Source organism: Callorhinus ursinus, unplaced genomic scaffold (assembly GCF_003265705.2).
Source record: "Callorhinus ursinus isolate GAN/ISIS: 27379988/994484 unplaced genomic scaffold, GSC_fseal_2.0 scaffold41, whole genome shotgun sequence".
Classification (NCBI taxonomy): domain Eukaryota; kingdom Metazoa; phylum Chordata; class Mammalia; order Carnivora; family Otariidae; genus Callorhinus; species Callorhinus ursinus.
This window is the reverse complement of record NW_027397103.1, coordinates 5,869,088-5,885,308: the sequence shown is the minus strand read 5'-3', so window position 1 is coordinate 5,885,308 and position 16,221 is coordinate 5,869,088. Positions and strand designations below refer to the sequence as shown.

The 16,221-nt window shown below is 40.1% G+C and overlaps 1 protein-coding gene across 2 annotated transcripts in view; it reads right to left on the bottom strand.

Moving 5' to 3' along the window:
* Positions 1-267: 267 nt before the first annotated feature.
* Positions 268-16,221, bottom strand: part of MED13L (mediator complex subunit 13L) — a 302,219-nt gene continuing 286,265 nt past the window's right edge. For both annotated transcript variants that reach the window (XM_073881054.1, XM_073881055.1), the window contains exons 24-31: positions 15,325-15,548; positions 14,988-15,130; positions 11,844-12,002; positions 10,346-10,522; positions 8,971-9,128; positions 6,378-6,539; positions 4,181-4,293; positions 268-3,144 (exon numbers count right to left, since the gene is read on the bottom strand). In XM_073881054.1, coding sequence (XP_073737155.1) covers positions 3,012-3,144; positions 4,181-4,293; positions 6,378-6,539; positions 8,971-9,128; positions 10,346-10,522; positions 11,844-12,002; positions 14,988-15,130; positions 15,325-15,548 — 1,269 coding nt within the window. In that variant the 3' untranslated portion in view covers positions 268-3,011. The remainder of the gene's footprint in view (positions 3,145-4,180; positions 4,294-6,377; positions 6,540-8,970; positions 9,129-10,345; positions 10,523-11,843; positions 12,003-14,987; positions 15,131-15,324; positions 15,549-16,221) is intronic.

Sequence of the window (16,221 nt, the reverse complement as noted above, 5' to 3'; positions counted from 1 at the left end):
CTTCAGTGTTGTGTGTGTGCAGGCTCTCAGTGCAAATCTAGGAATGCACGAGTACCCTGGAGCATGGGAACACCATCTGAGAACACCTGTTGTTTGGCGGGGGGGGGGATAGTCACGGCAGGAAAATTCTATGTCCGTGTTACTCTGGAAGGCAGAGCCTGGCTCCCAGCCAAGGAATGTTCAATACATTATACATACACCTTCTGAATAGGTGTAGATAATTTTATTACAAAGACAGGATGGGAGGGGGAAAAAAGCCACTCAAAGTTTCAGTAATTCAATAATTTATTCCTCTAAAAAAGTGTGTAAAAGTATATAGCTCTCATTCACAAGGTATATATGAATGACATTTAAAATGGAGGCCTTTTAGTATTGTTTCTTTTTATCAAAGTCTTTAGTGTACTGTACCAGCGCTATACTGTAGTTTTAAATGAACTTCACATATTTTTGTATTCTTTCAAATTGTTTGCTATATATAAAAGAAGCTCACTGCAAAATGCTTGAAGGAAAAAAGGAAACAAAAGAAATTCAGAACTTCCCAGAAATGTACAGCTTTTACATTTAAAAAAGGTTCTGAAATATACATACAAGCATGCTGGACAATCCCACCCTCTCCCCTCCCCATTTCCCCTTTTTAGTTCAAACCATGGTAAGAGTTCTGATTTTTGCAGAATTTCCAAAATTAAAAATAAAAAAAAAATAAAATAACTTCTCACTCTGTAGCAAATCCAGGGCTTGTACATTTCAGATTAATTCAGTAAAAAACTCACAAGTAAAATAATGCATATTTAAGGGAAATATTATACAGACTTTTTCACACAGAAGTACATAATAAGATTTTTTAAAATCTATTGCCATTCATTTATTTTTGCACAAAAACGTATAAATATGTCACCAGCTTTTCTTAACTTAAAAAACTTAAATAAAAGACACCAGATGAAAACTACCCTTTGCTGCTTTTTTTTTTAATTTTTGTAGGGGTTTTTTGTTTTTTGTGTTTTTTTTTCTTTTTTTGCTTAGAATTGGGTTTCTAGGGAAGAAAAGCCCCTGCATTAAAAACAGCCCATATTAAAAAAAAAAAAAAAAATTCAAAGTTCTGATGAATTCTGGGAAAAAAAGCAACCCCAAAGTGGTAAAAGATTACAAATATCTACTTTACAATTTGTCTTCTCACCAAGATAATTTTATACAAGTTTACAATCTTCATCATCTTATGCTCTTCAAAAGGCCTTGAGAATTTTTCCTTTCTGATTAAGAAAAAATAGCACTGCAATATTTTTAAAGTCAATTTTACACTGTACACATTAGATACAAATGGTTTGATATATCAGATTTTTTTTTAACCTATACATTGCGAAAGTCACCCCCCCCAATTGGTGGTACAGAGAATAAAATTATCCATTTACAAGTTATTTCTCTGCTTACATATTCCCACCACACAACTTTTTTTTAATATAATGTTTTAAACGTTAGATTATTTCAAGAAAAATACTTTTACAAAATCATATCAGTTATTACATTTTTCCTTTTTTTTTTTTTTGTTTTTTTGTTAATAACCAGGATATGGAAGTCTCTTGGAAGAACTTTAAAATTTGCATGATTCTCTCCACAGATGACTAGAGCTCAACAGTCTGACCAGAGCGGCTTGCGGGAGGCAAGCCCACGCCCACTGCCCTCAGACAGAAACGTGCTGTGATGTCAGGGTCAGAAACGGGGTCTTAAAGACAACCCTCTTGGGCCTGAAATGAGGAGTCATAAAATACTTCAATTAGCCATTAATGCTTTAAAAAGGCATTATTTTTTTTTTTAAAAAAGTCCCACCACAAAGGCTCAACTTCAAGTACTAATTTAATGGTTAAGTTGTAATATTTCTTTGAAATAATATTCCTATGGTCCAGAAAAAAGTCACCATATTTATAACTGATTTTATGAGCAAACACTTTCAATTATGATATGTACATGAGTCCCTTTTGATCTAATGAGAGGAGAGACCTGGCTTTCAATAAGAATTCACTAGAAAATATATTTCCATTGTGACTATATAAAACTAATGAAGGTACTTGCCTCCATGGCTCTGGGTTGAGCTTGACTGCCTGCCTTCTGTATAAAAATGTTATCCTTCATGAAACGCTGGCCACTTTTAATAAGAAACATGGCAGAATGTTTACCCAGTTTGTTCTTAATAATAAAGCCTACTGCTGGGTGGTTTTGAATATATTACTTTTTAGGCATATCTCCCCAATCTCTTTTCACTCCTTTTCCAGCTTCTAGGACAGAGGTATGTAGTCAAAGAATCCTATGGTAGATCTGAGTTGGGTTTCAGCTACTGTACCTGGTCCTCATGAATTTAAAAAAAAAAAAAAAAAAAATCAAAAGAAAGTCACAAAAAAAATGACAAAACAACTTAAAATAAATAAACAAAATGAAGATGTCTCCAGACCTTTTCTATCTACACACAGGTATGAAGTCAACCAAAGCATTCATGCCAATCTAGATGGGAGCACTAGGGAGACAGAAACCCCGTTAAGAAGTCATATACTTGAGCTGGTTCTTATTTTTAAAAAGTCCCAGATTATGGAGTTCAGGTAACCCACAGGCCATACACCAATAACTAGAGGATTTCATCCAAAAGGGCTAAACTGCCCTTGTTTTTAAACAGAGACTGGAAACACAGACTCTTGTGCAAAAGGATACTGTCTCTTCTGTTTCCCTCTTAAAAACCAACAATAAAAAACTTCCTGTGGACCAGTGGTTTGGGGCTGCACACACCGTAACACTGGCTAAAAGTCACTGCTTATTGGAAGTTTCCAGGTCCATGAGAGAAGTGTCAGTGAATCCCTCTGGTAATGAACACTGCAGAAATGACATGTGCCTGCTGAGGAGTAATCACAGTGCAGGACTGTGGAGAGTGGTCTCAAGAGGATGTGGGGCATTTGCAGAGTGTAGCAGGTTCCTTGGACTGAGGTTGCAGGGAGGAGGAACTGAGCCAGAGAGAACAAGTGCTTTTCCAATTAAAGTATATTCATGATGGCATTGTACAACTGAGTGAGCACCACAAAGTGGACGGGAAGGCAGGAGGTACGGTCCTGGGTGGCCGGATTGCACGTGAGCCAGGACAGAGCGTTGTACTGCTCCAAAACAAACCTGCCAGAGAGAAGACACAAGTCAGGGGCACAAGGCGAGGCACAGGGGAGGTTGACACTACATCTGAACATTCCAGATGTCAGCGGGGGGGGCGCCCTGGGTCATTCTTGCCCTTGTCCCATGTCTCCCTGCGGTACTTTTTCCCATGCACCCACTTCACCTAGCCCAGCACTACTGGCCACAAGTGGAGTCCCATGTGCTGTCTGTATGAAACAGGCACCGGGGTTCAAGGAATTCATAGTTTAAAAAAAAAAAAGCTTGTGAAATAGCTCATGGATATTTTTATATTAACTATTGAAATGATACTGTTTTTCATATACTTGATATTATTCTGATATATTTTTGATACAACTGTTAATATTAAAATTAACTTCACCAATTTATTTCACTATTTTATATTGCTACTAAAAAAATTTAATTAGATATGTGGCTTCCATTATATTTCTCTTGGACAGTGCTGAACTAGGGACCCTGAAAGCCAAAATCATGTTGATTGGGTTCTTGCCTAACTATAATTTCCAAATCATTTAAGAGCTACCAAACATTAGAAAAAGCTTGCCTACTTCCTCAAGGTACATGAAGAATGTTTATGGCCTGCTAAAGTGCAAGAGAATTAGTGCACACTTCTCGGAGAGATTTCCCAACTACGGAATTTATGTTCTGGTTAATTTTATTTATATAATCTATGTCAGGGGGAGTAAAAAAGATGCTCTCAAAGCCAAGTGCTTTAGGTTCCAGACTCTGTCTTCTAACCACCCACCCCGTAATTCTGATCGATTTTCATCACCATAAAATGCCTCCTTTAAATAGGAAGCAAAGGCAACTGTACTCGCACATACCTAATTTAACAAGGTACACTATTCTCCCTGTCTGGTGCTCAGACGGGGGGGCTGCCGCTCTCACTGGCTAATCAGACAGTGCTCCCCTGCACAGAAAGTAGCACCCTTTCCACATTTTAATTAAACACCTTGGAAAAACAAAACTGAAGGAAGATTATTTCAAACCGTACAGCTATGTTGCCTACGTCTGTATCTACCTTAAAACATCAGATGTGGTTTTGGAGTCAAGAGGATGTGGAACCCGCTGAGAATTCCTGGCAGGGAGAAGTTCGTCCGTCTGTGCTACAGAAATGTGGTGATGCAGCGAAGCCTGGCAAAAGAACAAAGACAGTTACCTTCCTGGGCAGGAAAAAAAGGCAGACCCACGTCTGCTACAGATGCCCCCTGGAGTCCTTAGAATAAGTCACAGCTTCTAGAAGCCTGAATTTTAAGCTCACAGTAACCCCAATGTGATCCCAAATAACTCCATATCCTAGAGTTGGAAAAAGGCTAGCTTGGCAGCAAATACAAATGCACTGCAAATGATTCGATAACGTGCCTCTTCAGGTCTTAATCTCTAGAAGGCCCCAGGGTCTGGATACGGCTGACTGTCCCCTTGTGGTGGTGGTTTAACCTGTTCTTCTATCCTGACTTCCCGTAAGTTGCTAGATCTAGAGACTCAATTAGGTTCAGACTCTTTCTGGGGAGCGAGGGAAAGAGGGTGCAAGAATACTTCGTAACTGGTGCTACGTCCTTCTTACTGCATCACATCAGAAGGCAGCTAGTGTCTGCTGCCCCACTGGATTTAAGAGTTAACCAGCATGCTCCATTCATTATAAAGTTCCCCACCAATTTTTCACCTAATGGCTTTAGCATAGTTTACTTTATTCAATAACTGAGAAATATAGTATGTGAAGGAGAGTTAATACATATGCTTCTCTATTTTTTAGTTTTCAAATTAATGAATTGTTGCTCTAGTAGCTTCAAAAGGTGACTGAGAAAATGTTCTGGTTTTCAGCACAGTTAAGAACCCATGTATTTGTTTTAGTCTCCTGCTACCACCGTTCTTTTTTATGTTCAAACTGTCTCATCACTGGGCAATGGGAACCCTCCAGTAGGCTCCTGGGTCCTTTGAAGTAACTCAATTATCTTACGCAACTTCCCTGCTCTCCGATGTGACAACATATCATAGGTTCATCTTGAATATCTCTTACTTCAGACCTACAATCAGTCATTTCTTCAAAGGAACTCTCTGGTTCTTTCAAACGGTAAATGGCTTTCAGAACCAGAGCTGTGGCAAGAGAGCTGTAGACTGAGCTAAAGAATGTGCACACCTTTCTTAAGGGGGAAAAAACAAATCTGCGTTCATCCTGACAACTCTAATTTGAAATAAAGATGACATGGATTTTTATATAACTTCCTGGTTTCATCATCATATGTCATAGCCATTAAAGAAAATGGCTTCAACTGTTTTTGGTTTAACCTCCCATTGTTTCTTTTTGAAAACACAAGCAGGTGTGTGCATGCACGCATCTCATCACAATTACTACAAGGTAATCTACACTCCACAGAAGGATTATATGACAACAATCCTGACTTTGTTGTGGATAACTAACACTCCACTGAACGGAGGTACTAGTTTATTCAACCAGTCCCTTACTGGTGGACAGTTTGTGTGTTTCCAATCTTTTACATTTTTCATTTTTTGGTGTTGCCAGCTTCTTCTGAACAGACTTCCAGAGGTGGAATTGCTGCACCAAAAGGGAAGCGTGTGGGGTTGTGTCACCTGGCTCTCCTACTGGCGCCAGGGCCATGTCCCCACAGCCCTGCCAACAGAGCATGTTGTCAAACTTCTGGCTTCTTGCCAATCTGTGGGTGAGACATGGATTTCATTCCTGGTTCTTTCATCCAAACCGGAAGTGGGCGATCTTTTGTTTTAACCCTTAAGTTGGATGAAAGGGTTCCAAGACCTACACAGGAAGGAGCACGTGCCAATGTAAATTTAGCTGCCTCCTGCCCTACTCTAACGAAGAAAGCTGAAGCCTATGGCAGGGGAGGAAGAGATCAGCCAATTCCGATCACCTCTGCCCCAGCTTACCTTCACCAATGGCAATGCAGCGTGGACTGACACACAACCACGTGTCCACCCGACACGTAGCCTGTGGGCCCCACAAAGTCTCCACCTTGGGTTAATGTGCTTGATTGCTTCCTTTGTGTCACGGTTTTGGGTTCCTCTCCTGCGTTCTACTCCCCACCCACCCCAACTGTAATTAAAATACCCTCAGAGTATATGAAGATGTGAAAGAAACAGGGAACACAGTAAGACATGGTGACTGAGACACAAGTTTCTAACCACACCTGAATTTAAGCATAAGTCCCTCCTCCCCCAAACTTCAAATATGACACCAAACCAACCTTTAGGAAGAGGGGGCACTGATTCTGAGCCTGGGGACACGATGACCAAAACCACTGGGGGAGATTCTCCGCTTTGGCAGTTGACACAAAATACCCGAGGGCCAGAGGCTGCTGCTTCAGCTCCTCAGGTGCCTCTCTAGAGAGAAGACGCTCACCCTGACTCTGAAAAACAAAGTTCCAAGAGCATGATCAGCGCTTATCACTTCAAATAAAGCTTTGCACATCAACTCTTTACCAAGTCACTGTGCACACTGTGGACCCCGTTCTGGCAGCTTTTCGCACAAAAATGCCAGATGACTGAGAAAGGTTAACAGGGGGAACTTTGCTGCATGCACAGACATCTGATGAGAAATATGGCCCAGGCAGAAGGTACCAGCAAAACTAACTCCATCCGTCCAGCAAATACAGATTTTTTTGCTCTGGGCTTTTCCTGTTAAATGTAAGATGTGTTCTGAGGCATTAGGTGTCAAACTAAAGGTGGAAAGAATGGCCTCTGGCAGCTGAAGGCACCCCCACACCTAGGTGCTCTTTCACCAGCCATCAACCAAAATACACGAGCGCACCTGACCATCTACTGTCAACAACACGGATGTTAGGAAAACGTAATACTGCACCACTCCTTTGTGTGACAACAGTGTCCCTGACGTCCCAGCAGTGTAAGATCTGCTCATGAAGGGGCCTTGTTTTAATTTTCAGCAAACTCCTTAATACGAGATCCCTGTGAGAGCCTTACTGTGTGTTTTGGCAATTGATACTTTTCTCATCTTTGGTTCTTTTAGCTGGCTCCAAGAGCTGAAAATGTACCTTTTATTCAAGCAATAAGAAGTCATCATGTGTTTTCAAAGGCCTTCTGTTTGGAGGAAAAAATGAATCCTCAACTATCACATCAAGTTGTACTAATTCTGAGCTGGTTAAAAAATAAAAACTTACTGCCACCCTGAACAAGTTCTTTCCCCTGTTGTAATGCCTTAACTGGATATCAAAGAATCTTTAATACTTCAGAAAGAGGAACTACTGAAAGCCTCTCAGGGGTCACCTGGCTGTAGGTGTTCAGAACAGTGCTATTTAAACTATGACATTCAATCTCAGACTTCAGGGCTTGAGGCTCCAAGAAAGGCAGAAAGTACAGCAAAGCTCTGTTTCTTACAAAACTCACATGACCCTTCAAAGACCAATTCTTTGTTCCTGGATAAGCTAAAGTGCAACCATGGGCACTGAAAGGTGGTTGCTATTATTTCCATTTCACAGATAAGGTAAGTGAGGCTGAGAAAGATCAAGCAAGCTTGGTCAAGGTCACCAAGCTAGAAGCCGTGCAGCTGTTAACTCTGAACTACATCTATCAAACTCCGGGGCATGCGTTCTTAGTTGCTATGCTATTTGCCTCTAGAATTCACTTTAATCCTAAATTAAAACATCAACTACCTAACGTAAAATCTGTGATCTTGGTTCCTATCACAACAATCTCCAAAGAAGCAATAAACTGTCATTAACTGGCAAATGATTATGGAGGAAATAAAGACACTTAACGAGCTCTTCCTTCTAGAAAGGAGGACTGGGGGACAGGCAGTTACATGAGGGTAAATCTACCGAGTAGCTCTTCCCTGGTTTTATCTGCTCTGTGACTAACATTTTAAATCTTCCTTCTCCTGCCTGGCCCTCAATGAACTCCAGGCTGGCAACGAAGAGTCCCAAGGACAGAAACCTAAGTCCTCTTACTACAGCTCTGTCTTTAAATGAGAGTGAGCAGAGTTGTTTATGCTTGCCCAGTTTAACATAGTAGACGGAGCCATTTTTCTATGTCTTAAAGCTCAATCTCGCAATATTTTAAATAAAAGGTACAAAAGAGTGGTAAGGCATGAATCATCTAGCTTTTAAACAAAGTTAATACAGGCTACAGCAAAACCTTTAACTCTTCAATCCTGTTAATCTACCTCCAATATCTTTGGGATATTTAAAGATGAAACTAGTTATCAGCTCTGATGTGTCTCCTTAATACTGGGTCATCAACCTGGACACTTCTCCAAAATCAACCTTTCGTGGGCCCTTGCCATTTCAAAACCTGGCTACAGAAAAGACTGGAACTATATATAAATCAAGGCACCATGACAAGAAACAGGAAGAGTAAAGCTCATTTCAGAATAATCAACCATCAACAATGTGTTCTTCAATTAAGACAGTCACTTTACATGTTAAGTAAGTAGAGCTGTCGAACTAGCCTCTGAAAAGCCACTATTTTGGCAAAAAAAATAAAAAATAAATAACCAGGAAGGAGATAGCAACCAAAACTAAATTTTGCGGAGAAAACAGTCATTGCAAAAAAGGCTTCCTGCTACAATAGGACTATTCTTCTGATAAAAAACATATTCATCAGGAACATTTTCAGGAATAATAATCCACTTCTTTCTAATTCGTGCCTTCAATCAAAACAGAACAACTACAGAGTCACTTTTCCACACTGATTTCTCTGGTACCAGGGACCAAGACGACCATTAAGAAGAACGGTGCATGAAGTAAAGAGGCAATCACCTTTCCAGAGGATTATTTTCCCTGAAGGCCAAGGTTGTTTTAACAACATACTTGAAATCATCCTTACCCGACTGTGCTGGAAGTGAGAGCCCACACCAATTCCAGAAGGAGAGCCTGGGGAAGGAACTGGGGAGGAGTTGGGAGAGGAATGGAGGTTCCCAGTCATTAATATGCCAATGTCATTGTCCATATCATCTGGGAATGGAAGGTCAACAAACATGTCATCTAGAAAGAAGGGAGAAAATGCACAAAAATTTAAAAAATAATCCATATCCACAACTTAAACAATATTCTGTTTTGTTGGCCCATGACTGTTATAAGCACATGCTGTTAGCAACTTAGTAAGATTTATTAACGTGTGCATACTGGGTACAAGGCACTGAAAACTGTTTTTGCATTTTGTGTTCTCTTCAGTGATCTTCTAATGTGAAGTATTAACAGACATAAAACAGAACTCCACACTCTGTAGAGCTTCCGAAGAAGGCACATAAAAAGATGGCGGAACAGCTAAAGAAGCAATTTAATTATTAAACAAAGTTAAAACTGACACCATCCTAGAAAACAGCAGACTCCATCTATGCATCCAATTAGCATCTAAAATCCTGGAGGCTGAATTAATACATGTTAATAGGTGTGAACTTGCCCTGAAACTGGAGGCCTATTCCAAAAGCAGATCAAAGCATGATGTTTTCATTAAGAAATCTTCTCCCACATTATAAAAGTAAGGTACACACACAGCAGAAAATTTGGAAATAAAAGAATAAAAAGGGAACACTATCACCCAGAATACAAGTACTGTGAACATTTTTGCTACAACTCTTTTTCTCGTATCGTAACTCCACTTTGATCACACTATCTATAAAATTTAGTATCCTTTTACCCTCCCCCTCTAACAGGAGTAAATGCGGGTAGTTATTAAAAAATCTTCAAAAAACAATGCAAATGGCTACATAATACTGGGCATTTTAGTTTATAAGTCATCACTACTTAACAAATGCCTTAAGAGATAACCAAACCAAAAAAATTTATTAAGAATAATCAAATGAGGAGTTGTTTTGAAGCAAATTAGATTCCCAATGATCAGCTAAAGACAGGAGCGAGTTCACACTGCCTGGGAATCTGCATACATTTCAAATCAGATCAGCAACTGTTTACTAAAAGAGCGGCCCCCATGTGCCGGACACTACCAACCAGATATATTTTTGCCTGTGGGGAAAAACAGTAGAAAAGTAATTACACAAGAGAGGAAAATACTTATTTGGTCTTGGTAATAGTGTCCATGAACCTTCAAAACCAAACAGATTCTCCAACCTTCAATCCCCTCTTCATATTTTGTATGTTGTTTATTCTAACACATGCAGCAGCCCACTGACTCCAATACTTCAGCTCTGCGTCTTGCTGGAGAATTTGAGTTCTATCCTTACATGGCTTTCCACACTCACCATTGTTGGGGCTAAACCCATCTTCATTGGGATAGTTGGCTGGAGCCACCTGGATGGTTGACGATGTTGGGAACACCAAGATGTGTGTACAGGAAGCATCTTGAGGGGTGTTCAGCTGAGATGACTGCATGTTTAGAGCGGTACTTCGGCCAAAAACGGAACCCATTGTGACGGCATCTTAAAAAAGAAAGAAAAAGAAAAAACTTTATCAGTTCCCTTCTGTGCATCAGTAAACAACTCCAGAAATGAAGTTCTAGGAGGACCTGAGCTGGACAGACAAGTGTGTGACACAACTGCTCATATGGATACACATTTAAAGTTCCACCTAACTGTTTATCTTCAAAAAAAACAAGACTCAGAGCATACAGCTATGAAAACCCAAGCCTCATGTCATATGGGAAAGATTAAGATAAAACTGGACTGTGCCCACCAAATATGTTTTAATTACTTATATAAGAACCATTTCTAAAAATAAATCTCCCACTTCCTTCCTGTGGTTGCTCACAATTTATAAAGGACTATCCTAAATGATACAATTCTGTAGAAATGGTATCATTCAACTAGTAGCTATGATAACTAGCATTGAGTGCTTACTACCTGCCAGATTCTGTGCTAAACTCTGTATTCACTGACAGCATCTTATTCAGTCACCTACAGCTACCTCGAGGTACAACGATTATCCCCACACCATGAAGAGGACAGATAACAAAGAAGTTATGAGGTATGTCCAAATGGTGCAGGCAACAATTAACCTAGGGTCTAATGAGGCCAGCACCGGACATCTGCCCCTCACTGGGCTGACGGTGAACAAGCTCATTCTCACACATCACTACTGATTTTCATAGGAAGTCAGTGGATAGGATGTCCCATTTGATCAGAGACATAGCTGAAGGATAAAAGCAGGCTAAAAAAGGTAGAAAATTAGAAAATGGCTTAATTATAAAATTACAAAATAGCTTAGTTGCTAATGTTTAAAAAATTCTGTGGCCACAATCTTGCTATCCACGCACTAGCGCTCCCATTTACTGAGTGCGTACCCCAGGCCGGACACTGCACTGACTACTTCACCTCTCTATTTGTCTCACCATTCACCTTCAACCACATCAGAAAGACTCAAATATCCTCTCGAGGCTGCTTAGAGATTGTCAAATATCTGTCCTCGAAAGGATATTCAAATACATATTACAACAGTAGTGGCCCCTTTAGGGGCTTCTGGAGGGCGATCCTCATACACTAACAACAATCGGGGTCACAGTAACTGGCCATGACCCTAAAAGCTCTCAGTCTTAGGCTCTCTTCCAAATGATGGTCAACAAAGATAACAAAATCACATAACCCCTCCCCTTGGAAGAGACCAAATTTCCATTTTTGAACCCTAAGTACAATCCTCTCTCACAAACGTAATGAAGATCTATTCTACACTTGTCTGTAGACTTAAGTTTGAGTGAGTTGAACGGACGTGACAGCTCATTAATGAAACTGACAAGAAGAGATTTACCTGGCATCACTACGAAGGACCCCTGGGGCTCCATGGCAACCAGGCAGGCACTAAGGATTGAAGGAGAGTCTGCGGCAGAGATTCCACACATCCGGCACACGTCCTTGAGCCGTTTGCTGATTGTCTGTAGTGAACATTCTCCAAGGAGGATACTCCAATCTGAAATCAAATATCACAGTCATACACAGTCTTTAGAAATTCATACTGATAGGAGGTTTAAGCATTTTACCAGATTTGCCTGGTAATTGAATTTCCAGGATTGGCCCTAAAGGGAATAAGGCTTTACACAGGTTCCCCTTCTTGCTACAAAGAAAATGTTACTTGACCTCTCTTACACTTCATTAACAAAGAAACAAAGGCCTACTATTCTGTCAACTGAAATCATGTCTGAAATGAGCTGGGAGAGTCCAGCACAGACCCACACAGATTTAGGTGCTTCAAATGCTTTTGATGATGAGGCCAATCTGTTCTATCCTTTCTTCTCCTCCTCTTTCTCCAGGTCTGGTTCTTTCACTGCCCCTCCACCCCCCACCCCCATCAGCACTTTTCTTTAGAAGAATGCACAGTTGGAGGCAAACCTCAGTTCTATTTACTGTTGTAGGTTGGTTGTTTCCATGAAAGGCAGTACAGAAATAAGGGGAACCCTTCTTAGAAGGCCCAAGAGAGCTGATAAACAATGGGTGTGAGTGAAATGCTCCAGATGATGTCACACTAATTGTTCCAGATTAAAACGCTGGCACACATTTTCTGATATTTGTTTACTGCCTCCACATAAAGGCACTGTGTGTCCTCAGAGAACTATAGAGGGTTACGTGACTCTGGCAGTGGAGAAGGACTCCGTCTTCTCTGTGACCTCCAGCGCACACGGAGCGTGCCATGCTCCTGCAGCAGCACGCGCTACCCGTGTCCCACCCCACCGTCCCCGAGGAAAGGCCACTCCGCTACAGGTTTCCATTTCCACATAGTTTTTTCAAACATACTGTTCTCCCCTTAAAGAGGTGAAAGGAACAATTGTTTCTTATTTCATATTCCTAAAGAACCTTAAACTGAAATGGCTGAACTTAAAAGTGAAATAAAAGACATGAAGAATGTATTTTTAAAAGTCATAGAAAAATCAAACAGGCATGAGTTTTGTATTTAAAACCACCTAAAAAGGAAAAGCAGTATCTGTATTTTATCACAAATACTCTGGTAATAAAAAACAAACACACAGTCGACTCTGAAATCTGTAGGCTCACATATGATACTGTCCCACAGAAAAGCAGCGTGGCGCAGACCTCAAGTCTCCAAAGGAATGAAATGGAGATCAGTAAACTGATCTCCTGTACACTAGGCTCTTCTCGGTGTCTCTGTCCCTTGAAAGGACATTGTCTCTCAACCTTCTGATGGGATCAGTCACACTTATATTCCATTCCCCTAAGAGATAAGAAGAGTGTGCCCCTGCTAAAAAATAAAACACACACACACACACACACACACACACACACACACACACACGGGAAGGCAATGGCCTTAATAACGGTCCGAAACAGCAAGTGACTAGACTAGTAGGCTACATTTTTATCCTCTCTTCTTTTCTATTATATTCTAACTTTTCCCAAGGGTTAAAAGCAGCTCAAAACCTTTAAGAGATAAGAGTGACTATAAGGCATACCAAGAGATGGGATAGGGATTCTGGCAGAAATGAAATGATGAATCCCCCAGTGCATCAGACCTCCAGGCCACCAATACAAGACTCATTTTTAAAGAATATCATACTTATAAATGAAAAGGTTAATATTTTCTATTTAAATAGTAAAAAAATTTTTTGCACACAATAGATTCCTAAGAAAACACTTATATTTAATACTTACATAACATAATATATGTTAACTTACTCGAGCACTTGCTACAATGTATGTTGTATCTGTATCAGGAGTTTTATTTCAGAGGTTCCACAAATACCTGATATAAGTTTCATGCAAAGAAACAATACATGCACTCTAACGCAAGGGTTCCACAAACTATGGTCTGCAGGCCAAATCCTGCTCACCACTTGTGTTTGTAAATAAAGTTTTATTGGAACAGAGCCAAATGCATTCACTTAGGTGTTGTCTGTGGTTGCTTTGACTTTACAATGGCAGAGTTGAGAGGCTGCAACAGTGACAAGATGGACCACAAAGTTGAAAATATGTATTACCCGGCCCTTTACATAGAAAGTTTGCTGACTCTGCTCTAATATACTTGAATGCACAAAACCACCAAGCTAATTTGTGGCATATGCTTTTTGCTTTTGTGTAGACCTGAGGAAAACAAACAAACAAACAAAACCTCCAATCTATACGTATATACTGAACTTTTTATAAATGTGTCATTGATTAATAAGGCTTTAAAAAAATAATCTAGAACTATTCATACTGCTCATGTAAAGTAGCTATAGTAAGATAGCAAACGAGCTTGGCTCAAAGCCAGGCAACACTGCTGCCAGTGGTCAGCTGTGCTGTTCATTACTTTTAGTGCTTTGTGACTGTTAAATTTATGACGGGAAATACTAGCAGTTGGTAGGTAGATTTGGGGATTCAATTTAAAAAGTCTGCTCTCTTAAGAGTCCAGACTGAAGTCTATCAGACAGTGGCAATGTGAATAAAGACTGTTCCAATTTACAACTACTTGTCCTTGTAAATCAGGATTATCTTGCCCTTGTGCCCTTGTGCCACCAACACACAAACACAAAATAAATACAAACTATATCACCATCAATCACCAAAAATAAAGAAACAGAAGTCCATTCTTATATATGACTTCTACTATCATCCATAATTTCTCATTTGAATTTTCGTGTTAAAACTGACTTGATCTCACTGACTCAGTACATAAATAAACGTTAGAAGTTCTAATTTACTATCACTTTTATATTAATAAAACATTCTTTTTCCTGTCTTATATACTGGGGTTCAGTATTTAAAGATTTTCTTTGGTAAACAGTTTTGTTGATAATGAGAAGTTTAAAAACTGCACTTAAAACTACATTTAAAAGAATCAGAAAATATAAATCTGCTTTATTCTTACTACCAACTTTATAATTTTCTCCCTCAGCTCAGTTAGGGACATTAGCTTAACCCTTTTCCTTTGTTTCCTGTACTGATTGCTTCAGGAATCTCTCACCTTTAAGCTCCCCATGGCCAAGCCGCCCAAGTCGGCCAATTACAACTCTCCAGGGTAGAGATGTCATTTGGACAATACCTATGCACCACTCCCATAACTTCTGTAGTCCAATTTTACGTGCAGACACTTTACTCCTCCGTGATCTAAAAAGGAAAGAAGTGAGGAAGGGGCCCCAAATGAGTCAAAGTTATCACTTAACAAGACAAAACCCAGAAAATTCCAAAAAGCCCACCCAAACAGCACCCACTGCATTTAGACAGGAAAATCAGAATGACTCATTATCTGAGGAAAGGCACAGCATCAATTTATATGCGGCATAAACACCAAGGCTCCTCACCTGTTTGGTAAAGCAATATTTACAATACAAGTTTCTAATAATTCCCCATGGAGGTCAGTGCAGGAAGCCAAAAGCCAGCGCTGGTCATGAGACAGACAGTAGCCCACAAAGAGCACGTTGTATTTCTGGCTCGCCTCCCCAAATGTCTCTCCCAGCTCCGTCTGCTTGTCTTTGATTGGGGCCAGTATAAAAGGAGGGGAATAAAGCTGGATTGGGCTGGGTCGCTGAAATCAAAATAAAAGTCAGTATCAACACAAAGCCACCCGACTCAATGTTTACAACAAAACCCCAATTAGCACTTGAAACCAACAGGGAGTAATAACAACAGACCGCCCCCCAGAAGTATTACACACATAAACAGTAAGTGATAAGATAGAAACCAAAAAGATTGTTTAAGTGACATCAGCTAGGGAACCCCAATCAAGCCAATGTTTCCTTATTAAAAGGAAATTACTATTTTAGGAAGTAAACTGGCCCCACATCATTAGTCATCAGGAAAGCAGAAATTAAAACCACAATGAGATACTACTACATATCCACCAGAATGTCAAATAAAAAAGAAAACACCAAGTATCTGAGAATGTGGAGCAACTAGAACTTTAATACACTGCTGGTGATGCAATCTCTTTGGGAAAGTGACAATCTCTGCTAAAGCCAAACATATACATACCCTGTGACCCAATCCAATGGACATATACGTTTACCAAAGGGCAGGTATAAGACTGCTCACAACAGGCAAGACGGCGGAGGAGGAGACCTAGATTTCGTCTGGTCTCAGGAATTCAGCTGAATAGGGATCAAACCATTCTGAACACCTACAAACTCAACAGGAGATCGAAGAGGAGAGTAGCAACAACTCTCTGCACAGAGAAGCGACCACATCCTGGAAGGTAGGAC